Source organism: Catharus ustulatus, chromosome 22, assembly GCF_009819885.2.
Source record: "Catharus ustulatus isolate bCatUst1 chromosome 22, bCatUst1.pri.v2, whole genome shotgun sequence".
NCBI lineage: Eukaryota > Metazoa > Chordata > Aves > Passeriformes > Turdidae > Catharus > Catharus ustulatus.
Genome location: NC_046242.1, coordinates 777,872 through 802,752, shown reverse-complemented (window position 1 = coordinate 802,752; position 24,881 = coordinate 777,872). Strand labels below are relative to the sequence as shown.

Sequence of the window (24,881 nt, the reverse complement as noted above, 5' to 3'; positions counted from 1 at the left end):
CACAGCCGGAGAAGGCAGTGCCGCACGGGGCAGGGCAGCACAGGGCACAGCCGGAGAAGGCAGGGCCGCACGGGGCAGGGCCGCACAGGGCAGAGCCAAGCAGGGCAGAGCACACCCGCACAGGGTAGAGCAGGGCCGGACAAGGCAGTGCGGCACAGGGCAGGGCAGCACAGGGCAGCACAGGGCAGAGCAGAGCCGTCACAGGGCACAGCCGGAGAAGGCAGTGCCGCACGGGGCAGGGCAGCACAGGGCACAGCCGGAGAAGGCAGGGCCGCACGGGGCAGGGCCGCTCCGAGCCGCTCCCCCAAGCCCGGCCCGGCCCCCGCCGAGCGCTCCCGCCCCGCCCCGCGCCCGCCGCCGCCATCTTGCCCAGCCCGCGCCCGCCCGTCCCGCTCCGTGGCAGTCCCGTCACTCCTCAGGCCGCCCGTCCATGGCCAGCTTTCCCCCGAGTGTCAACGAGAAGCTCATCGGTGAGCGGGGCAGGACGGGCGGGCTCGGGGGGAGCAGCGCGGCCGGGCCCGGGGATCGGCCGGGGATCGGGCGGGGGCGGGCGGGCGCTCAGCCCATCGCCCAGAGCAGCGCAGCGCGCTCGGAGCTGCCCGGGGAACCGGGCGGGATCCGGGCACAGGGGGCCACTGCGGGGACACGGGGCTATTGCGGGGACACGGAGACACTACGGGCACACGGGGCCCGTGTTCCCGGCCGTGGACAGGCGCGGGCCCGGTGGCGCTGCCCGTTCCGTGCCGCTCCTGGCACGGCTCACGCTGCGGGCAGTGCGTTCAGCACCGCGCCTCCCTGCCGGGGTTACACGGTGGCACCGGGCCCCTCCCGATGGCTTTAATGAGCCCAGGCAGGTGGCGCGGGGTGCCCGAGCTGTAAGGAGGGTGATGCTGCTCGGATGTCCCTGTCACGGATGTCCCTGTCACGGATCTCTGTCCCCCCAGCTCGGGCGCGCACGGTCGGAGAGCTCCTGGCCCCCACGTCTCCCTTCGACAAGAAGTGCGGCCGCGAGAACTGGACGGTCGCGTTCGCTCCCGATGGCTCGTACCTGGCGTGGTCACAGGGACATCGCATAGTGAAGCTGGTCCCCTGGGCGCAGTGCCTCAACAACTTGTAAGACAAACAGCCGTGGCTCTCGGTGCACCTGAAAAACAGCAGGGAGATGGCTTCAAATCAATTAAAACGCATGTATTGGTCTTCTAGGCTTTGACACTTTGGGGGGAAATTAATTTCTAAAATAACAGCTGTTCTGTCTCTTCCTGCATGGCCAGCATGAGGAACTATTGCAACCTCACAAAGCCTATGGAGGAGTGGCTTGTTAATCAATTCACACACTGTAAAATAAGAGGAAGTTAGAATGAAAAGGGAATTTAGAGATTTGGGCAGATCTGGCCCTTTACACTTCCTATCACGATGCTGTTTGGCTTTACCTTTTAGGAATTTGCTTAAGGGCAGACCTCTTTCCTTATCATCCTTGTCAGAATGCAAGGGGAGTTCCAAAACACACATTTTATTGGCACTGGCAGGTTGCATGTTAGCGGAGTTGGTAGCCAGCCTCTGCAGTTCTGTAGCTGCTTACATTTCTCTGACCCATTTTTTCCTCCTTTTGGAGGTGTTAATTGTTTTCCATGTGCTGGACGCTCGGTATCTCTTCTCAGGGTTTAACACATTTAAGGGAATTGAAGGAAACTTCTCTCATTTTGCAGAAAATCCTAGAAATTTTTGTGGCTCATTTTTCTGTAAATACTTCAAAAACCGTTGGGTTTTGCAGTAGGCTGTTAGCATCTTGCTCTGTACAGAGGTAAAACTGTGTACAGAATATTCGTATTATTTTGTGTTGGAAGGTTTCCAGGTGCTGGCAATTTTTCTCAGTTATTAGAAAAAACCGTTTTTATAATTTTAAAGTAAAACTGCGCAGTTTTGTGCCTGCACATTGTGACAAGGTTTGTTTCTGGGGATAACTGGAGCTGTGCTTTGTGCTGCCCTCACAGCCTGCTGCACGGCACCAAGAATGGCGCGAACGCCGCCGGCGCGCGGCTGCCGCGGCAGAGCAGCGACGGCAGCCAGAAGAACAAGCCCTGTGAGCACATCATCGACTGCGGGGACATCGTGTGGAGCCTGGCCTTCGGCTCCTCGGTGCCCGAGAAGCAGAGCCGCTGCGTCAACATCGAGTGGCACCGCTTCAAGTTCGGGCAGGACCAGCTGCTGCTGGCCACCGGCCTCAACAACGGCCGCATCAAGATCTGGGATGTGTACACAGGTGGGTGCAGGGCACACCCACATCCTGAGCTCTGGGGTCCAGCTCTCCTCAGCACATCCCAGCCCTGCCACCCTGTCCCTGAGAGCCTTGTCCCAGTGCCACGCTCAGGTGCCAGCTCACGCTTCTCACAGTGATAATAGTGTTAGTACACATCAGGATTGGTTATACAATTGTAATGGAGCTGAGCCTTGAATACAAATTTAAAACTATTAGAAAACCATCAGCTCCTGCAACAAGAAGTAAGGAAAAGCTGCCAGAGGAACAAGAGAGGCAGGTCATGCTTTGAGATGTGAGAGATGGAAGATAGAAAATAATTAAATGTGTGCATACATACAGTGGTTTTTTACTCAATAGTTTTCCTAGTTTTACCTTACTTTAAAAGCATGAAATTGCTGGTTCATGTTGATGAGGGCCTTTTATTTTTTAAAAAAGAAAACAAATTACTCAAAAAGATGGGTTCTTAACTTAGGGACTTTCAAGCTGGTAGCACAGCTGCTAGGTTGGAGAGAACTCAGTTGAGAAAAATAATGACTATTGAGTAATTTGTCCTTGTAAATTGAAGCTTGGAACAGGTATATCTATCAAAATACAAGTCCTGCCTTATTTCTGAGGTTCTAGTATATAGATTTTGGAGCTTTTGCAGGAGTTGCCTCTTGATACAGGAGGGTGAAAGGATCCATGTGCTGCTTATTCCTAGGGAGCATTTCTACAAAGAAAATTATCTTTCCATGCTGTAATTTTATATTTAATATTTGTACCCATAAAGCATTTTATCTGAGTACAGTAGTCCTTCATGTTAAATTGTGGTGTTCTCATGTAACAGGAAAACTCCTCCTTAACCTGATGGACCACACAGAAGTCGTCAGAGATTTAACCTTTGCCCCTGATGGCAGCCTGATTCTTGTGTCTGCATCCAGAGACAAAACCCTGCGAGTGTGGGACCTGAAGGATGATGGTAATGTCTGGGCTTTATCTGCTCTAACACCTGGGAGAAGTATCCGTGTGCTCTTTTATTGCTCTAGGCTCAGCTTGGTCAGGATTGCTTAAAAACTTTGTGTCCTGTTAGTCACTCACCCTGCACTTGGGATTCTTTAGTCACTCACTCTGCACCCCCCTGGAATGCTTTATCTGCCTGAACCCTGGAGGCAGCAGCAGGTATTGGGCATGAAGTGACCTTTCTGAATAGGGACATGGAAATAGAGCCTGCCTCCCAGGGGGTTTATTTCTCTGTAGAGTGACTCTGCAAGATGTTTGAGGAAAATAACACAAAATTTCACAAAGGAAAAACTAATGTGGAGAAGCTTTTCTATCTGAATTTTGTAATATTTAACCAGTTCTTACAGCAATGCCTTTCTGTTTAGGAAACATGATGAAGGTGCTGAGAGGCCATCCGAACTGGGTGTATGGCTGTGCATTCTCTCCAGACTCCTCCATCCTCTGTTCTGTTGGAGCTAGTAAAGCAGTATGTGTCAGAGTTTCTTGTTCCTTAATTCTCCTGAATTGTGTGCATAATCATTTGAAATCTAAGTAACATTACGCTTGTGCTCGGTGTCATGAACTTCTAATGTTTGATGATGATGTAAAAGTGCATGAAATTAAACTGGCAAATGGTGCATTGAGACCCTGATTTGTGAATGAACTTGCACTGCTTTTAGTTGAAGAGGCTGTAAGTGTGGAAAAATAGGTCTGCACAGGGTCATGGCATAAAGCAAAGACCTCTAAAGCTGCCAGTGTTAAAAGATACGTAGATTGATGCATAAAACTATTTTGGTTTTGAGTTTATCCTTCCTATTTCATGCTCAATTCATAAAGTCTGAGCCAGTCAGGGCATCTCCTCCTGAACAAAACGTTTCTCCCTGCTTTCCCATACCAATGGCAATGGTGCTAAGAGTTAGAGGGAAGAGGAGCACTCTGGTTTTGCTTCCATCCTAATGCCCTGCTAGAGAACTGAAAGCAGTGCAGGTGACGCATGTTTGCCATAAGCTGCTCCTGGCACTGAAGAGTTAGGGCACACCAGAAAGGGGAGCTCAGCCTGCTTCCAGGGGCTCTGTAGGCAGTGTAGTGAGCCTCCAAAGGCCCAGCTCAGGCACTGCCATTGCTCAGCGGGAGTGCTCATTGTCCACCTCGGTGAGAGCAGCCGAGCTCTGGGGTGTGGCTCAGGTGGAGCAGAGGGGGATGTGTACATTGCTGTCTCGAGGCTGTGTGTTTTCCATAAGCTTCTTGCTTTCCCTGTCACAGGTGGTGGCAGCAATATTGGTGTGATTGAGTTAAGCTGGCACCACTCTGAGGAGCACAGTGGTGTTGGCGGGCAGAGAGTGGCAGCTCTGGCCGCCAGCCCGGCGAGCTGTACCGTCTGTACCGTAGGACGAAGTAACCTTGCCCTCGGCTGCAAGGGGTCCTGTACGTACGCAGGTGCTGCTCCATGTCCACTGTCTGCTTGCTTGCTTGCTTTTTTTTTTTGTTGTTTTTGTTCTTGTTTTTTTTTTTAAATAATTTTCACAGCAGTGAAACACACTGACTCCTCAAACTTAGTTTCTAGTTTTATGGAATGTTGGGGTCTCCTTGGAAAAAATTAGCGAACGTGTTTGTAACTGATTGTAAAATGGTTCAGAGTTAGGCACTGTGGGAGGCACTAAGGCTGAGTTTGTTTTGGTCAAATGTAAATTTATCCAAGATGTCAGAATTTAACCTGTGCAGTAAAAGGGAAAAACCAAGGCTGCTAATGAGCTCTTTGAGGGACATAACAGCTTTTGCTAAAGACTTATATTCCTATAAAACCATGCTGCAGTATATGGATAGTTCCTATTAAGTAATTCTGTGCAGTCCTTACTTTGATTATGTATAATGTACAACTGCATGTAGAATACTGTAATATTCTATGCATTCTTATAATACACTGTGCAATTAGGGTAAATTGTAATATTAATGTTGTTTGTTACTGTTGACTTGATTTTAAATGCCTAAATTCTTTCTAATAATGTGGTTAGACTTCCCTGTTGTTTTGCCAAAGACATAACTTTTGGCTGTGAAAATTCTTTTTGCTTGCAGTATCTGTTTCTCTTCCTAGGCTGACGTTGGTGATCCAAGCAATTGTAAACAAGTGATCTTAAACTCAAAGGGATGCCACTGGAGTAACAATATGTTAACCTTACATTTTCTGTCTGTATATTTCTTAAAATTTTGGTAGTTACTGAAAAGAGGGGATTGTAGAGTTTAACCCTATTTATTTCTGAATATTTTAATAAAATAGTTTTGTAATACATGAATTTCAGTAAGCTACATGGTTAAATTATGTTGCCTTTATCTTATATTTTGGCTTATTTTGTTAATAACATTTAACAAATTTGAGTTAGAACTTGCATGTCTGCTTTAATTATTTTTAAAAAACCCCCTTGATTTTAATCTGAGTATGACACTGAGCATATTTCTTAATTGTAGTAATTCATAATACCTGATTTTAATGTAATCCTAAATAAGACTAGCTATACTTAAAAAACAAATTAAATGCTTCATTGCCTCTCTGAGCAGATCTATAACATCAGCTCATTTAATTGCAGGTTTTCCTCTGGGATATGGATAAATACTCCATGTTAAGGAAACTTGAAGGCCATCACAATGATGTTGTAGCTTGTGAGTTCTCTCCTGATGGAGCATTACTGGCTACTGCATCTTATGATACTCGAGTCTATGTCTGGGATCCACACACTGGAGTGATCCTTAGGGAGTTTGGGTAAGTAAAGCTCTCAAATCTGGAAACTTTCTCCCAGAGCAGGCTTGGAAATGAGCAGTGGCTGGTGGAAGTGCTGAAGTGGCAGAGGCTGGAGGCTGTTCTTCCAGCTGAGGGAGAATTCCCAGCAGTGGTGTTTTAACGTGTGCTCAGCTGTTAAAGGAGGCTGAGAGCACACAGCAGTTCAGCCCCAGTCCGTGGTTAAACACAGTTTGTTTGTCAGTCCTGAGCCCTGCTGTGCTGCCTGAGGCTCTCCCCAGCTGCAGAGGTGTCCCTGAGTGTGTCTGTCCTGTCCACAGGCACCTGTTCCCCCCGCCCACGCCCATCTTCGCGGGCGGTGCCAACGACCGCTGGGTGCGCGCCGTGTCCTTCAGCCACGACGGGCTGCACGTGGCCAGCCTGGCTGATGACAAGTGAGTGTGGCCAGGGGCCTGCCCCCCTGAATCCTGCCCCCCTGAATCCTGCCCCCCTGAATCCTGCATCCCTGCCCTGCCACAGGAGCCTCTCAGCGTGGCTCCTGCTGCCTGAGCTGTGCTCCTGTGCTGTCCTGTGCAGCACAGAGAAAGCAGCACGCACAATGACAGAGCTGCTCTGCTAACTCCTTGTGTTGTCCTTCCCCCTCAGAATGGTCAGGTTCTGGAGGATTGATGAAGAATACCCTGTACAAGTTGCACCTCTGAACAATGGGCTCTGCTGTACTTTCTCTACCGATGGCAGTGTTCTGGCTGCAGGGCAAGTACACACTTTTCCTTTTTGAAATAAGAGGGTAACACAAGAGATAGGAAACAGTGGCTCAGTGTTCTGAAAATCTTCAGTTGTGAATTGCAGCCTGGTGCTTCTGACTGGTACTGGTTTGTTTAAACATGTCTGGAATAGCAGTAAAATCAATCAGCTGATAAACTCATTTCTTATCTTTAAAAATAAATATGTGAGAGACCCAAAACACAAGGATTGGAAGAAGCCCATCAGATAGCTGGGGGCAGTTGCTGTGTCAGGTGGCACAGCTGCTGGGAGATCTGCTCCTGTTGCACAGACAAGTTGCTCATTGTGCTGCTGTAGCTTAAAATAGGGACTGGAGTAAATCAGGATCTGGAGCAGCTGGAGCTGGCACCAGCAAGTCCCCTCCCAGTGGTGTGTGTGAGAGCTGGGCTGTGGTTCTGTGTTCTGTGCAGTAACCTGGAGGGCTCTGTGCTTTTGCAGGACCCAGGATGGCAGTGTGTACTTCTGGGCCACGCCGAGGCAGGTGTGCAGCCTGCAGCACCTGTGTCGCCTGGCCATCCGCAGGGTGATGCCCACCAGCCAAGTCAGGAACCTGCCTATCCCCTGCAAAGTGCTGGAGTTCCTTTGTTACCAGATCTGAGTGATTGGAGAAGAAAAAAAACCCCAGACCAACAACTGGGAAGTGGCCCAGCTGCTGAAACTGGCTACAAACACTTTACAGAATCCTCAAACTGTACAGCCTTTAAGCTTAAAACTCTACAGGTTTTCAAGAGCTATTTAAAGTGATAACCTAAATACTATTTTATCAAAATGCCTGACAGGTAATTTTTTTACTATTTATAGAAAACACAGTAGAAGTATTCCCGGTGTTCTCAATTTTCTAAAATATAACTGTGAAAACATGTACATATATAGACATAAGCTGCTACATGTTATCAATGTACCTTTGAAAATTGCTTGTATGATTTTTCATGTGTCTCATGTATATATTGCTTTGGTAGAGCCATGATGCATCTGAGCTGTAAGTGGAAGGACAGCTGTTGTGGCACACTGAGGTAGGAAAACTGTTGACTCACAGAGCAGTTAAGCTTCCTTCTGTACATTGGTGGGGTCCAGGGAGCTGCCCCCAGGTCAGACTTTGTGCTAGTTTGTTTGTGAGGAGGTACAGCGTGGCTTTGTGGAGAGCAGTGTGGGGAAGAGCAGGAGCTTGAAAGGGTTGCAGTGTATCTAAAGTAACCCAGGACCACGTCAGCTGAAGGCTTTGTGCTCCATAGCAGCAAACCAGGTGAAATTTCAGTATTGGGCAGTGTTAGAGAGAACTGTTTCCTTACATTTCTGCAAATCTCACTACTGTATTATTGCCTGATACTGTGTCTGTAATGAGAGACATTAACAGACTCAGTTTATTATCCTTTAACCCTATAATATCTGTTTGGGGGTGATTATTGGTTAATGGCCAAAGATAAGCAAAATACTTGGTTTTGCCTTCTGTTATTTATCTGTACCTGCAGATATAAAGAATGTATGCATTGCATAAAATGCCTGATTATATATATTTTTGTTGAATTTTGTATTAAAAACTTGTATAAAAGTTTTCTGGTATCTTCTGGTGACTGATTGATCAGCACTGTGTGGCTGCAGGGTTCCAGGCTGAGCTGGTGAGGCCTGCTTTGTGCTCCCAGACAGATGCTTACACAGCTCTCTGAAGCCATGACTGTTAAAAGCATGTGTGAGCTACAAATCTGCTTATTGTAGCACTTTTCATGAGCTGAGCTAAAAGCTGGGCTTGCCATGAGCCTGTTCCTGCAAGATCACAGCTCCAGCCCTGGGTCAGCAGGCAGCCTTCAATGTGGGGTCTGGCAGGAGAGGCTTAGTGCTGGGTGCCCTCAGGTTGTGTTCTCCAAAAGCTCTGATTTATGGGAGTGCAGGGAGGAAACAACATCCCAGCTCCCCCTCTGACCCCTCTGCAAGCTGCTTCTCCCAGCTCTGCCTGCAGTTCTCTGTTTGCTCTCACCTTTCTCCCAGGACACAAATGATAGTGTTAGACCAAGTACACAAGCTTTCCTCATTAGGGAGGCTATTTATAATAATGTAGCACGTTTACAAGCCTCTTCCTGCCACGGTGGGACACCACAAGGTGAGGCCTGCTGGCCAGCATCCCCCCCACCCCAGCTGTGAGCACAGCACAGAGCTGGAGCAGCAGCAGGCCCACGGCTCCTCAGTACCAGTGGGAAAGGGGACAGGGACAGCACCAGGGACTGAGAAACAGCTCCAGCCCCACGAGCCCATCCAGGCTGGTGAGGGCAGGGCAAGGAGGGCTCAGGGTGCAGGGACAGGGGACAGAGTGGCCTGTGCCCAAGGCCTGCAGTGGCCATCTGAAACTGATGGGGGAGAAGCAAGTCCTAGAGAAAACTGAGGCTTCATCCATGAGGAAGTTTCTCTGGAATGCTCTGAGAAGGGTTTATTTTCCACATTCACATATGGCATTTTAGTTGAATCATGACTGAATAACACTAAGCATTGTGTGGGGCTTGTTGTTTCAATGCTAGACAAGGGCTTCTATTGGAGCACATTAAAAACAGGGTGGATGAATCCTGTGACCTTTTCCTTATATATTACAATAGTCTCATAAAGGACAGAGGTTATGTAAGATCCCATGGGAAATCTGGTAGAGGTGTCAGGCAGAAACTGTTTATCCAAGTAATTATTGCAGATTAGAACCACCTGAGTAAGGCAAGCAGGGTTTCTGTGGGATTCTGGCTTCTGCACAAGGACAAGTTTGTTTTATAAACACTGCTCTGCACCCAAATCCCACTCAGTGAGCTGGATCAGAACAGCCCTCACTATTGATGTACTAGAACCAAAAGAAAGCCAGAGTAAACTTCAGATAAGTCATGATAACACTGTTAGTTATCAGCAAGGTTATGCCTGTGTTGCCAGCTAATTCCAGACAGAAGTTCTGGGGCAGATAAGATTTATTTCTAACAGGAGATTAGAAGCTCCTGAATGCTCACTTTTATTACAGCTGGCTGAGTTCTTTGTTGCATCAAGGAGAAAAATATTTATTTATGGGCTCTAATAAGAGTTGCTACACTGGGGTTCCCTGACAGAAATCATAACCCCCTCTCCTGTCTGAGCTCACTTCTCATCCTATGCAAATGTTAAAGACCACTGCCCCCTGCACACTGAGGAGAGGAATTTCTCCCTTTTAATTGGAGAGTTCTGCCCACTTCAGGTGCCTGACACACAGCTCATCTACAGCTGTGCAGGTAAGGACCACTGCTCCCTCCTGTGTGAGCCCAGGTCAGCTCATGGGAGCATTTAACCAAGCCACTCAAGTTTCACTGATGCTGCTCTCCCCTCCTGCTTCAAAGGGCAAGCACTTCTTTGGGAAGACTGTCTCAATCTGCTTCCTGATACAACAGCAATTGTAGTAAAAGTCTAGTACCAAAATAAATGCCAGGATGAAAAAATTAAACTGAAATAATATGGGAAAAAAATCTATCAGTGTATGTTGTTAAGAGTGTGAATTCACACCTCCTGGGGCAACTGCCCAGGGGCCATGAGGGTGTTTGGTGATATGATTAATTATGACAGCTCCTTGTGGTCACTGCAGAAGGAACAAGTCCAGAAGAAAGACTTAAAATATTGCTTCATCTTAATTGCATCAGAGGAAAGGAAAAAAACCAAAAAAAAATTCCAAGGTCCACTGCAGATAAGAGCAGTGAGAAGAGTTTGGGCAGAACTTTGATCCTGATGTGGCATGTCACAAGACAGGTCCGTGTTTGCTGCAGCCCAGAGAGCTGCTCTGCCTTTTGTGAGGTCACAGCACGTCAGGAAAAGGAGCAGCTGAGGAAGTGCCCTCCCTGCCTTCCAACAGGTCTGGGACACAGCCCAAGGCCACCTGGCCTCTGAGGGAGGTTTGAACTTGCCAGGTGTTTTCCTTCAGCTGATCCCAAAGGTTCCCATAGCTCTGACACTCAGGTGAGGCAGCCACAATGAGCAAACAGGAACTAGGAGGTGGCATGCTGCTTCTGTGCTTGCATAAATCAGCACTAAATCTGGCTGCATTTTGCCATTTCTCTGACCTCAGTGCTCTCAGAGATGAATTTGATTTGCTGCCTGGAGAATCCTCTCCTGACTCTACTCCAGCACAACATTACAAATAAAAATGTAATTAAATCATGCCAAGAACCTGGCAACAACTGCCCAGGCTCTAAAGAAGTATATTCATAGCAAAGGCTTGCAATAAAGCAAGAGAAGTTTGGGATACATTGTGTATATCTCTGTGTGCTGGTGTGGGGGGAGTGTCTCCATCCATGTGTGTAACTCACTGCCAGGGGTTACTCTGGAGCCTGGGAAAAGCTTGGTGCTTGCACAGTGACAATACTGCAGGGCAAAGGCAGCCACTGGGAGGGCATTTACCTCCCAGGGGAAGGTACAAAGACCCCCTGGCATGCCCAGGTTTATTGACTGTGTCCACTGGATCACGAGAACTAGAGAGGCTGGAAGTGGGCTGGCCTGCTCTCAGGTTTGTGTTTGGTGAGGAGCTGCCAGGATGGCATTTGGCCAACATGAGTGTTGCAGCTTGTGCTGGAACTGCTGAACAGCAGCAGAAGAGAAGCTGCCTGAGACACACCCCCTGCCCTGGGCAGTGTCACACACACACTGCAGGGTCAGCCCTGCCCAGCACAGCCCCAGCCCTGCCCAGCACAGCCCCAGCACAGCCCCAGCCCTGCCCAGCACAGCCCCCAGAGCAGCATGGTACACGGGCCAGCCCATGAGCTCTTTTGGCACCTGACTGCAATAGAAATGAATTCAAGATGTCCATCTGTGTGGATGGAGAAATTCTGAAATTACACTTTTCCTATGGGAGCTCTTTGTCCAAGGAAATTAAACCAGCACCAGCCCTCAGACTGCCCTGACCAGGGATCCTCCAACACTGTCTGGGAAGCCATTCTGTGCACTGAGGTGTGGTGAGAAGGGTTCCCTCTTTTTAGTGTCACTTCCATCTAGTAATTCATAAGAAATACAGTGTTGAGGGCTTTTTTTTAGCCTATTTTTTTTCTTGAAGCTATAATTGTTCTTGGCTTCCCCAGCAGATATTATTAACTACTTATTATTCAGAAACAAACCAGTATTCTGCCTAACCAATTATCTTAAATCATACTTTAAACAAAACATAACTCCCTAGCGTTTATGGGGAAATGTAAGATTAATAACATTTGGAATATTTATGGGAACATGGAAATGTTTGAATTATCTTCATTTGTGCACTACAGTAGCATGCAAGCCTTTAATAAAGAAGTCTCTCTAATCCAAACAACTCCTAAGTAAAACAGACAAGAGACAAAGCTCTGAACAGAAAACATAATCCCTCACTTAGGGGAATAAATGAGGCAGAGAAAGAGATTCTAAAGGAAACTGTGGCCAACCTCAGAATCTGTTTTTCCTCTCTGATGTGGTCAGAAAGTCCCTTTGGCACAGGCCTATCATGCTTTCCAAACAAATGTCAAATGCAAATGCAGTTCCATATGGTCAGTGTGCAGGGCCTGCTCCAGGGACTTTCCTCATTCAGGTGCAGCTCTACTGCTGCCTGATTTTCTCTGCTCTTTCAAACTCTGGTCTTGTGGTTTCACACCAAGTACCAATGCTCTTAAATGTTCAATCTCCAGAGCAAGCTGAATCCCTTCTCAAAGCAAAATTCTATTGTATTTCTAGAGAAATGTTTGAGAACAAGATCTCTAATCAGTTGTGTACCACATCCCAGAGGTACCAAGGCACCTCTGGAAGTTATTTTGAAAGCCACCTGCCTTCACAGGCTCAGCATCCCGCAGTGCCCGGGGAGGGAGCTGGCAGCCCCGCACAGCCCTGACCCTGCGGGCATCCTGGCACGATTTCACCGTGCCAAACGGCCTGGGCTGAGCCCTGTGCTCCTGGAAAGCTGGGATTGTTCTGGCTTGTTGCTGCACCCTCGTGCCTGGGGAGAAAGGTCTGGGAGGGCAGGAAGGGGAGGAAACTCAAACTCCCTCACCCCTTCCCCAAACCCCAAATCCTTCACCAGCCCCAAATCCTTCCCCAAACCCCAAATCTTTCCCCAAACCCCAAATCCTTCACCAGCCCCAAATCCTTCACCAGCCCCAAATCCTTCACCAAACCCCAAATCCTTCCCCAAACCCCAAATCCTTCACCAGCCCCAAATCCTTCCCCAAACCCCAAATCCTTCCCCAGCCCCAAATCCCGGGAAAGGGCTCGGGGCACCTGCCGGGCGTGCGGCGCCCTCTGCCGGGCACGGGCGGCTCTGCACACCTGGGGGGACACAGCTCTGCACACCTGGGCATGCACGGCTCTGCACACCTGAGCATGCACAGCTCTGCACACCTGGGCATGCACAGCTCTGCACACCTGGGCATGCAGGACTCTGCACACCTGGGCATGCACCCTGCAGCACTCCACTCTGCACTGTATCAGTCCCTTGTGTCCTGCTGCAGGGTGAATCTGTCAGCTTTAGAGAAAGAAAATGAGCTGGGTGGGATTCCCATCAAGCTGCTTGTGTGTGCTGCAAACAACAGCACTGAGTGTGAGAGAGTCCTGCCGAGGCTGGGAGACAAACCTCAGATTTCTTTTGTTTCTCCTGCTTTACTCAGGAAAGAGCCAGAGCATGAAACACAAGGAGTGCAGAAAGCCATAGACATGCAAGCCTTTGATGCTTTCTCTCCCTGAACACACACACACACCTCTGTCAGCTCTTTATTCTCTCACCCCTTCAGAGCCAAAGGTCAGGGGGGCCCCTGTGAACTGCTGCCCTGGCAGAGGAAGAGGAAGGAAATGACAAATTAGCTCAGCTTTCTAGGCCTGTCCTGATCCCCTTGTGTGAGTCACCGGAGCGTGACGGCAGTGGCTGCACTGGCATCTATCAACACTTGGTTTCCTCTTCTGCAGCTTCACGTGACATCTGCAGCCGTGTTTCCCCGGGCCTGTGAACAGTCCTGCAGCTCCCTGGTGGGGCTGCACTGCACAGTCCTTTTACTGGGAAGTGGCAGCAGAGTTCCAGCTAAAGCTGCTTACTTTCATCACTTCTGGGAACACCAGACTGACTCCTGGCTTAAGGAAGAGTGGGAAAACTGCTCTTAGAGCACGAAATGAGGAACTGCCTTTCTGAAATTGTGCCAAACACAATGAAGCCCTCAGTCACCTCACAGCCTTCCAGCTGCATAACAACTTTGTCACACACAGATGACATTTCACTAAAGAATTGAGGCTTTGTTGCAATTTCAACATCTCGAGGTTTTGTTTTGCTCCCCATTCCTCACCCGAGCCTTGCAAACACCATTTCTCACTGCTCCAAAGCTAACAGCTCCTTTTCCAGCACAGCACATGTGGGAAAGTTGGATTTAAGACACAGGTAACTTGATTCCACCTCCATCTCTGCAATCATCTTCCTGTTTCACACAGCTTTAACCTCGTGGTGCCTCCGTTCCCATTATCCTATGCATGACCTGTTAAATATCTGTTTTGTTTTTTTTTTTCTGGAGTCCTGAAGAATTTCCTTGTTTTTTGTTTTTAAAATGAAATCTGAGGATTACATGAACCCATGTAACTCCTGGCAATGGGGCTTTTAAGTGAAAGCATTGAAGCATGGACTGCAGATGTGGAGCTCAGAATTTCCCATCCTGACACCACCCCTCCCTGCACCCCTGAGGAAACTGTCCAGAAGCTGCTGCAGAAACAATGGGTTTGTTCCTTTTCAAAGGATGCCACCACTTAGCTTCTGGTATCAAACACTTCCCAGGGCTGGAAAGTTACAGCTCTGTAAGAAAGGAGGAGTAGGAAGTGTGGCAGTGTGAGGAGCAGTGGGAGAGCAGCCAGGGTAGGAATGCAGGGTCTCTTGGAGCACTGCACTGATAATCCATGTCTCACCTCTCAGCTCCATCACACCCTCACCTGGGAGAGGGGCCCCTTCCTTTGACAAAGTGACCTCGGGCTCACAACGTCACCCCCAGCATTCATCTTCCAGAAGTGTCCTTAGGGGAGTGCATTGGGAGGGGCTGCATGGGCAGTGCTCGTGGTCAGGAAAGCAGCTCCAGGAATAGCAGGTAGGAAATGCTGTGAGAGCCCACACACAACACAAGGGCTATTCTTAGGAGGAATTCTGAACCGGAAATTTCACAGGGAGTGTTGTCAGCCTTGTTTCTGTCACGGAGATGAGGACAGTTAAGTGAGCAGTGCTGGAGCTGACAGTGACACCTGAATACCTGAGGCTGCCACAGAGGCTTTTTGGGTGCAGGACAGGAAAATGCATGAGACAGAAAGGGGACTTGGGTGACCTGCATGGCTGCACTGAGTCAGGGCAAAGGGTGCCTGAGCACCTGTGCCTTGGACATTCTCACCTTCCACTTACTTCTGCTTGTCATGACCCTCAGGGCCTCACTAACAACACACCTAAGCATCACCTGCTTTCACATCAGGACACCTTTGGGAGGTGGAGAAGTTCTGGAATACATTTGAAACACAGAGGAGCTGGGTACCTCACCCAGAGTCACACCAGAGATGGAAGCACAGCTTTTCTTGGTTAAAACTGCATTATGGAGGTGTGCATTTTCTTCACACCCAAAAGAAATGAGCCTGTCTGCTGGAAAGAGAAGGCAGCATTTTTAATGATGCCCTGTTTCTAAGCAAATGTGCTGAGTATTTGGTAACCCTTAACTTCTTAATTCAGAAAAAGAATGAACAAGACTAGCTAAACTATTTAATCTACTAATAAAATATCAAGACCTATGTAAGACACCACTCTCCTGTACTCTTTGGTCTTTTTATTGAGGGACAATAGTGGTCTCCACCATTTTTTTTTTCACTTAGAACTTTTGTTTTTGTTCTTGTGCTCAGGACCTGCTGGGCCAGAGAGACCTGCTGTGTCTACTGGAGGTCAGTTTCTTTAAATAAAAAAGTAATCCAGATCAATGTGGGATTACAGGGCACGAAATCTCCTCGTGGCTAAGCAGGGTCAGTGTTCTTGGATGGCAAAACTGCCCTGAAGTTTTAGTTTGCAATAAAATCTTCCATCAGGTTTCCCCAGCAGTGTCACAGGGGGTTTAATTGCAGGGTCCCCTGGGTGCCACAGATCTCTGTCTCCACAGGAAAGGAGGGATGCCAAGAGTGCCTGGGGGCTCTGTCCACAGGACAAGTGTCCATTGTGGCCGCTGAACCGACACATCTGCCTGCTACAAATAAACTCCTGCAGAGCCCTGCATGTGCTGACAGCTGGCCACCAGCCTGGAGTGACTTCAAAGAGCTGAGCCGGGCCCAAGAGGTCCAACATCCTCTTCCTCTGAGCTCACACAACACCTGGGCTTCAGCAGCACCACCCCACGAGCTCCTTTTCCAGAGCAGAGATGCTCTGCCCTACACAACAGGGGCTCCAGCCAAGCTGTGCCAAGAACATCAAAGCCAATTTCTACTGGAACTGAAACTTTGAGGAAAGTAGGATACTGCAATGCAGGACATCAGTGATGAATAGAATAGCTGTGTCTAAAATAAAAATAACAACTTCAACAACAGGAAACAAGGAAGGGAAAGACCTGAAACCAAATTCTGCAACAGAAACTACCTTATTGCACAGGACTCCAGGGATAAGACCTAATTCCCTGATACCTGAAACAGTATTTCATCAGGCATTGTTACTGTGAGAAGGTCTAAGAGCACTCCCCACACTGACCTCCCCTTTCAGCTCGCAGTAGGGGTGGCTGGGTAGGTGCAAGGATAGACACCATTCCCTTCAGGTTGCTCTCCCTCAGAAGGAATGTATTTAATTCCATCGTGCCCAGAAACCATACACTCTCACAAACTGAGAGAGAAAGTAGATTTGACAAAGATTTATGCAGTGAGTCTGTTAAGAAATTATGCACACGTCTGCTATTTTATGACACACACAAGGATGGGTTTCAAATGTTTTGGGCCAGAATAATTTTCTTACTCTGGATCTGTCCCTAACTATATTCCCTAGTGATTCAAACAGTGAGGAGGCAGACCATGACTGAGGCTCCCAGGACAAAGCCATGAATAAATGCTTAGCACACTGAAGAGCAGAATATTTAGGTTCATAAATGGTAGTCCACAGAAGATGCAAGAGGCTTGTGAAAGCAGGACTCGATGTGAGGAGCGCAGATTGCATTTGTCCCCCCTTAAAGTGTTCCTTGTGCATGAAACAGCCCCTGGACACAAGGCACAAGAGGAGAGGGAGCACAAGGGGCTGGCTCTCTCCGTGGCTATGCTGCTCTTACTCTACAGGACTGCCCCTGATTTTTGTGCATCAGAAGCATGCAGGTCCCTTATCTGTGCTAAAGAGCAGAGGGATCTGTCCCCAGGCTGAGAGGGGACAGAAATCACATCTGGGGCCGCACGACTGCCTCTCTCGCAGGCCGTGACTCGGGCCGGGGGAGCAGCAGCGTGTGAAGTTAATCTAACCAAAGTTAACCTAAGGAAAACAGCTGTCTCGGGCAGGATTCCCCATCTGCACTGCCTGCCGTGCTCTGCAGCTCCCGCAGGAACCGCGGCCCCGCTCCCCGCCCGGCCCGGCGGCTGCAGAGGGCACCAGAGCGCCGGGCAGGGGCTGCTGCAGCCCGGGCTGAGAGGGGACAGGGGACTGAGAGGGGACAGGGACAGCGGGGCCGAGAGGGGACAGGGGACTGAGAGGGGACAAGGGATAGCCGGGCTGAGAGGGGACAAGGGACAGCGGGACTGAGAGGGGACAGGGACCGCGGGGCCGAGAGGGGACAGGGACAGCGGGGCTGAGAGGGGACAGGGACAGCGGGGCCGAGAGGGGACAGGGACAGCGGGGCCGAGAGGGGACAGGGATGGCGGGGCTGAGAGGGGACAGGGATGGCGGGGCTGAGAGGGGACAGGGACAGCCCGGGCTGAGAGGGGACAGGGACAGCCCAGCCCAGCCCGGGCTGAGAGGGGACAGGAACAGCGGGGCCGAGAGGGGACAGGGACAGCGGGGCTGAGAGGGGACAGGGGACTGAGAGGGGACAGGAACAGCCCAACCCAGCCCGGGCTGAGAGGGGACAGGGACAGCGGGGCTGAGAGGGGACAGGGACAGCCCAGCCCAGCCCGGGCAGAGAGGGCACAAGGACAGCCCAGCGCCCAGAGAGCCCCGGCAGGCTCCGGGGAGCCCGCAGGGCTGTCCCGGGTACCCCAGGCTGTCCGAGGCACCCCCAGCTGTTACGAAACGCTGCCCCAGCCTCGGGACCATCTGGCAGCGCTGCTGCGGTGCCGCTGTGCCAGGAGCAGGGCAGGGATTTACAGCCCCGGGGGACCGGCTTCATCTGGGCACTGGCTGCACGCCAGAACAAGGAGCAATAAACACATCGGCCCAACCGGCTCCGGGTCTTACTTAAGTAATTTCCCGGACTGGGAGAAAATGCAGAATTGCACAATGTTCCTGGGCAGCTGTTTTCTCCCTCTTGTGTCACCTCAAGGCACAGGGGATGTCACTAGAAGTGACATAAAATGCTGAGTTTTAGGTGTGACCGTGTCCTTTAGCCTCTGATAAATTCAGTGAGTCTGTGTCCCTCCGTGGCTCACTGCAGGAAGCTCTGCATGGCATGGGGGAGAATGGCATAAAACCCATAAAACCATCCCTCGGTTTGGGCAGAAACAGCGCTGGTTTAGAGACAAGTCAGCTGGGAGCTTTTGCAAGACTTAATGAGGCGCTGGATGAAGTCCACAGGGAACAGGAAATAAGCTCTGCTCTAACATCAGCGCTCCGTGTTTGCAGCCTTCTCTGCGAGCTGCCATCAGTTCTGAAACTCCTGTTACAGCACACAAGTGTTCACACTCCTTCATCCCAGCATCCTTACACAGCCCCAATCTGTGCGACAATTGCTGACCATCTTACTGTGACTGCCGAGCGCTGAGATCTCAGCCTTGCACCACCCAAACCCGTCAATATTTCAAATTTTCACCTGACTTTGGCAGACACGATCCTTCATTCCCAGTGACAGAAAAGCACTGCGTTTTCCCTATGACCTCATAATTGCTCTCTTCCTGACATCACTGCACAACAGTTATCTGAGTAACTCGATAAGCCCTCCAGGGCTGGGTTGTTGGGGTTTATTTATTTCACTTTTAAATCGGTAAGAACTCCATTGTTACTACAGATAAGCAGCCATTTGGGGTTATTTGAGTGCAAACTGCAGATAAGAGAGTGTCTCCTGAAGGCTTTTGTTGTCTCTTTTTGCCAGTGGCTTTTTGTTTCTCCTGTCTTTATGTGTAAGTTCTCTGAGGTTGTTCTGTGTGTGAGGGAAAGTACAGTGATCACAACTGCTTCCACAAGCGGTTGGGGAATCTGTACTGCTTCTGTTGGAGTTGCAGCATGGCACTCTGCCCTTCATCTCAGTTTTTGCAGCTCTCAAGAGAGCAGGGAGGTGTTGTGCCCATCCAGCACACATCTGGAGAGCCCAGGTCAGAGCCTCCTGTGACACCCTGACTGCATTCCTGCTCTTTGCTATCTCAGCCCCAGGTAATAATCAGAAGGGAGTGCCCCATCACGTGAGGGATGAGCCAGTCCAGCCTGTTTCCTGATTTTCAGGGCCAACAATTTCTTGTATCATTCCACACTTACAGAGCATTTCCAAACGAACAGCTGCAGCCCCCTTTTCAGCTCTGCCAGCAGCCCACAGCTTCAGGCTGACACTTTCCTCACTTTCCTCCCTGCCTTTCCCAGCTCCTGCAGGACTGAACTCACATCTAAAGGCAAGTTTAGAGCTTGTCTAGGGCTTGCCTCCAAAAAGTACTCTGCATGGGAGTCATCATGATAAATTACCCCTAATAAAATCACCAACCTTCTCCAAAGCCTTGTGAAAGAGGCAGTTGTGTAAGTTCTATCAGCCCCAGCTCACAGGAGATCACAAGAACCCTGTGAGAGGTGCCCAGACTACCTGTGGCACAGCAGAGGGAGGCAGCCAGCTCTGTTTTCAATTTCTATACATGCAACTACCTCAATCTACACACCTTAGAAGCACCTGTTAAAAAGAAAGGGTTAAATACAAACTCTGTGTGCAGCAGATGTGCACTGGGATGACTTTGCTCAGCATTACCCCTCTCCATTATTCACAAGCTCCTACCAATCTGCTCCCAGCAGGGACCCTGTATGTGGGATTAAAGGAGGAAAGGAAACAAGAACCAAAGTCAGGTTTCCCTGGCAGCACAGTTTATGTGCCTTCCTAATGTGCTGCTTTATCTGTCTAACAGAACAGCAATAGCTGCTGCAGAGGAGAAAAATAAATTATGCCTTAATTAGGCACTTCTTGGCTGCTTTTCTAGTGTCTCCAGGGAGGCAAGGCTGTGTCATTCTAACTCCATCCATTTAGGAAAAAACCCATGTACACTTAGAACCTTGGACCCTTGGGAATATTCTGGAAGGCATGCAAGCCCCTGGCACACCCAGCACCCTGCAGTCCATGTGGGGATTTTTCACTTGCCCAAATGCAACCCTCTGTGTTCTCAGCTCAGCTGCTAATGCATAACTTTACTTCTCCTCTGTAATTCCCAATTGGTTCTCTGGGAGCAAAGCTACTCTGGGAACGTCAGATTGTGCTGACTGCAAGAGTCTGGATAACCTGACTGAGGAAACACGCTACAAACAAAGCATTTCTAATGGCAAAGATGTTGCTGAGAACCTTCCTTTGGTGTCTAATCAGCAATGAATTCATGCTACAGTTTGGCACTTGCATCATAAGATTATTTTCCCCAGTCAGGTAGGGATTTAATTATCACTAATACCTTTACCTTTCTATGACATTTGTTTGAAATACATAAATACTCCATTAGGGAGTCCCAAGTTGCCTTGCTGCAGCCATTATTTCCCTACAGGCAGACAGCACAGACGTGGAGCAGAGCTCTGTGTGCCCCAGCTCTATGCTGGGAGCACAGCCCATCCCACCTGCACCCCTCACACCCTGACACAGTCACTGGTTGGGACTGGGAGCTGTCTGGGGAATGACTAACACAATCAGAAGCCAATCTGGATTAGTCCCTCTGCACATCACTGTGTGGAAAAAGAAGAGCGTTAAGCCTGGCCTGCTAAGAGCTGGGTTGAAATGCTTTGGCCACATGGCAGTAACAACACTTAACAAGGCAAAATGTCCCTGTCAGAGGCGACTGGCAGCCCTCCCTCCCTCCCTGCTGCACCAAGCAAAGCGGCCGGTTTGTTTTCCCAGCACAAGCTGACCGGGGCTGCTGTTTGCCACACGGGCCAAGGCTGCTGAGCCGAGCCGGGCAAATTCCTGAAACCACTGGTGACGGTGGAACTTTCCTGGGTAGAAGGATACCAGAGGGGTCAGGATGTGGAGGGAGTACAGGGAGCATTGGCTGAGCTAAAATTCCCAGGTGAACAGCACGTTCTTTTGAAGACATCTAGGACAGTCAACAACTGCTGAAATTCTACAGACATCTCATTTCTAAACATAAATGCAGAATGGAAAAGGACCACATGGGTTCTTTCATAGCTTGGACATCTACATAAAATTATTAGCAACTCAACATCCTGATTATCCTTCATGAAAATACTTGGATGCTTGTGGGTTTGATATTTCTGATTTCCTACTTTAAATGTGAATTATTTAGGGTAAATTACAGTGTTTATGGTTTGAGGAGAGATGTTCTGTTTCATGTTTTGGTAAAAGACAGGCAATACAATTGAACAAGACTCTTGAATTCGGAGGAGTTTGCAAAGGGGGTTCATGGATGGATGGGAGCTGGAGGCGTTCTATCAAATAGCTCTGACCACAGTCTCATCAAAGGAGCACCACATGAAGCATTAAAGTCCAGTATTCTGATCCTGACTTCACTAAGCTCAGTGAATATGTGGAGTAACTCCACTAAACCCATGGATTCATGTTTTATTATGCCCCATGTAAAGGGTAAAATGTGACCTTTAGGAAAGGGTTCTGGGAAGCACAGATGTGGACACATCAACCCCTTTCATCTTCCAAGTTTAATTCCTCAGTGCTCTCCATGGTTTAAATAGACATGTCACACAGAGGAAACATTCTCATCTCTGCTTCATGGGGGAGGCAGACAGACCAGAGGATTTGCCCATGGCTATACTTTCTAAAAGAGCCAGGAACTGAACCAGACTGGTCCAGTCTCAATGTCTCAACCACAGGGTCATCATTCCCTGCCTTGAAATGGTTTCTGAAATCATGCACTAAAGTATGGATATGGACTTCAAACTAACTCTGTGCTTATGCAACATTCTGAACACAACCACTTCCCTGCACTGAGCCCTCTGTCCTTGTGTATGATCAGGCACTGTGCTCTTGTCAGGCCATATTCCCCTCAGCACCAATGGGACCTGGATCTTTGCATGGCAGAAGCAGCAGCCAGGGCCAGTTCCCTGTTCCTGAGCTGCTGAATTCTCCACTCTGCACTCAGAGCAGGGGGAAAAACATACAGGCTGCTGGATCTGAGAAAACTAAACTCAAGTATGAGGGAAAGTGGTAAGGGTTTACTTTGTCCTTTCCTGTCCATTTGTCTGCCATGAATGCAGAAGGTTTCCTATTTGGTGCTGTGGGGTAAGAGCCAGAATTTTCAAAACTTTGGCTCAGCTCCTGCCAGCATTCATGTTTTCTTATCTTGCTTCTGGTGCAAACTATTTCCAGAGATGGTGCTATGGAGAGAGTCCATGGCTGTGATGGAAACTGAGGAAGAAGAGTGAGCACAAAATCAGGAGACTGAACTCAAATGCTGACAAGAACTGGCCAAGACCATTCTCTCCTCAGACACTCAGCAAGATCAGAGTGTGCACTTGTGCAGAGCTGGGGCAGCTGAGCCCCAGCATGCTGGCAGCTACTGACAGTTTCTCATTTCAAAATGAGAAACTCAAGTCAACAGTTAATGTAAAACTTATGCCCATTGGATTTTATAAAGACTTTCACTGTGTTTGAGTAGACTGCAAGTATGTGGCTCACTGTTTTCTCTGGCATCATCAGAAAAGGTTCATTTGTGCATTTGTTCTAGAGTAGTTTGGGCAGCATCTATCTCCTGTGTGAGAGTTCTACATATGCATGAAGCCCTGAGCCCTCATTTAAAGGGAAGATTTGCACAGTCCTGCACAGAAAGTTTGGCCTGCCACACTCCTCACACTCATGATATGTGTGCTATTAGCTGATTAATTCATGGGTGCATTAAATAGCTTCTATACTGTATGAGTGCCATAATCCACAGCCTGAACTGCAGGCAGAGTTCAGGCAGGATTAGGATAGTAAATGTCCTGAAAGGTGAGGTGATGGGAGCACCCTTCTGTGAATATGAACAGAACCCTGCTGGCATCTCTTCATGCCACCACAGTCAAGGCACAAAAATTTGCAGCTCTCAGGGGCTCACTAATCAAGACACCAACCTCCTTTATGTCACGAATTTGGCCTGCAAATTGTCACAGAATAATAGCAGATTTTTTCCTTTGACTTCAGAGCTAAGATTGCAGATTTGTCCTGCTGCTTTTGTTTTCTTTGTAGTCTGACTTGCCCTCTATCTCCAGGCTTTGTTTTAAAAAACTGCAATTGTCCAGTGGATGCTCAGTCACAGTTTCTCTGTGTCCTTCAATATTTTCCTCCTGAACTTGAATCTCGAGCCATTAGCTGCCTTGAGACCTGAGCCAGTTTTACACAGCATGGCCTTTACACAGAACCCTGTTCCCTGGGACTGACACTGACTAACAGAGCTCTGCACACAGCTTGTCTTGCAGCTGTGGTCTGTGCAACACAGAATGAAAGGAAAGAGTTAAGTTTTTTAGCTGGTTCTGAATAATAGCATGTCACTGTGAGGCAGAATTAAAGTGAGAATGAATCCAGACTGCAGTTCTTTAGGATACACGGTGTTTTCTACAGATCTCATTTTGCATCTTCCCTCCAAAATCCCCCTGTCTTTAACATATAAGTATTACACTGTTCTACAGAATTCTCATTAAACATCATTAAGTAATGTCATGAAATCTAGTAGATCAGAAACCAAGATTCTCCCTTTAAATATGTTTCTCTCCTAAACAACTTAGCACTACTGTAATCACGGTGAACAAAGAAAAACTGCCAGACCCTAATCAGCACACAGCAGGGATGGGTCATGGACACATTTATCTTCCTGCTCACAAGCCTCCCCTGGATAAAGGAAATGCCCTAATACTCAAGGCATCTTGGACACCAGATGGCTGATTATTAGACATTTTATGAAGAGGAAGGAAGTAAAGAGAAACAGCCTGAGTTTTCATGGCACTGTAGGGATAGGGGAAAGCAGGGCAGAACAAGGACTTAATCCAAAACTTACTGACTGGGAAGACACTGATTTCAAAGGACTTTGAATCGGAAGGAACAAAAGATCTGTGTTTGCTTTTCCTTCTGCAGATTAATTCTCAACTCATCAAGAGTGACAATGATTGATAGTTGAATAAAATGTCCTTTCTATTATCATCACTCTAAGCACTTCCTGATGAGCCTTCTTTTTTTTTTCCAGGGGACAGGTTTCTAAATATTCTTCACAATGTTGCAAGCTTTCTTTAGAAAGCAGGCTTTTCACAGAGCTGCTTTCCAAGAGCCTGGCTCAGTAGAGCAGGAGCAGGAGGAACAGCAGAAGGCACAGGCAGAATTCCATCTCCAATGAAGGAATGCCACAGGCAATGTTCCTCAGATGCATTGGGGCAGTCCCTCCGCTCACATCACTTGGTCCAGCCTCTTTTACAGTGTCTCAATGTTTACAAACCTGTAGAAGTCAGCTCCTTCCATTTTATCCATGGCAGAGTTCTTGCAGCTCTTCTGAAACAGAACTGTCAGGGCATGCAGGCTCACCCTACATAACTGAGAGCTACAAGACATGTGCCAGAATGCTTCTGAAAATTATATTTCCTGCATGTTTCACAAGTGGAAGATGGCAACAGATCCTCCCAGGTCCCATGCACAGCACAGGGACACAGCTACATCACATGTGAGCTGGATGTTGGGAAGAATGCAGATAGTGGATTTAGTGGTCCTTGTGGTGCTGCTCCTCCCATGGAAAGGGATGTGGATTATCCAGCAGACCCTGTTGATCCCAGGACAGCCTTCCTGCTAGGTATGCAGTGAGAGCCATAATGTACTGCTTGAGAAATGGCTGTGGTCACCCCATTTGTGCACACAGATGTGA

The 24,881-nt window shown here is 48.6% G+C and overlaps 1 protein-coding gene across 1 annotated transcript; it reads left to right on the top strand.

Moving 5' to 3' along the window:
- The first annotated feature begins 346 nt into the window (after positions 1–346).
- On the top strand, positions 347–8,301 carry WSB1 (WD repeat and SOCS box containing 1). Its single transcript, XM_033078408.2, has 9 exons — positions 347–470; positions 945–1,113; positions 1,992–2,260; positions 3,084–3,215; positions 3,622–3,722; positions 5,818–5,990; positions 6,287–6,400; positions 6,612–6,719; positions 7,188–8,301. The coding sequence occupies exons 1-9, from the start codon at positions 431–433 to the stop codon at positions 7,345–7,347; spliced, it is 1,266 nt and encodes a 421-aa protein (XP_032934299.1). The 5' UTR covers positions 347–430; the 3' UTR covers positions 7,348–8,301.
- The last annotated feature ends 16,580 nt before the right edge of the window (positions 8,302–24,881 follow it).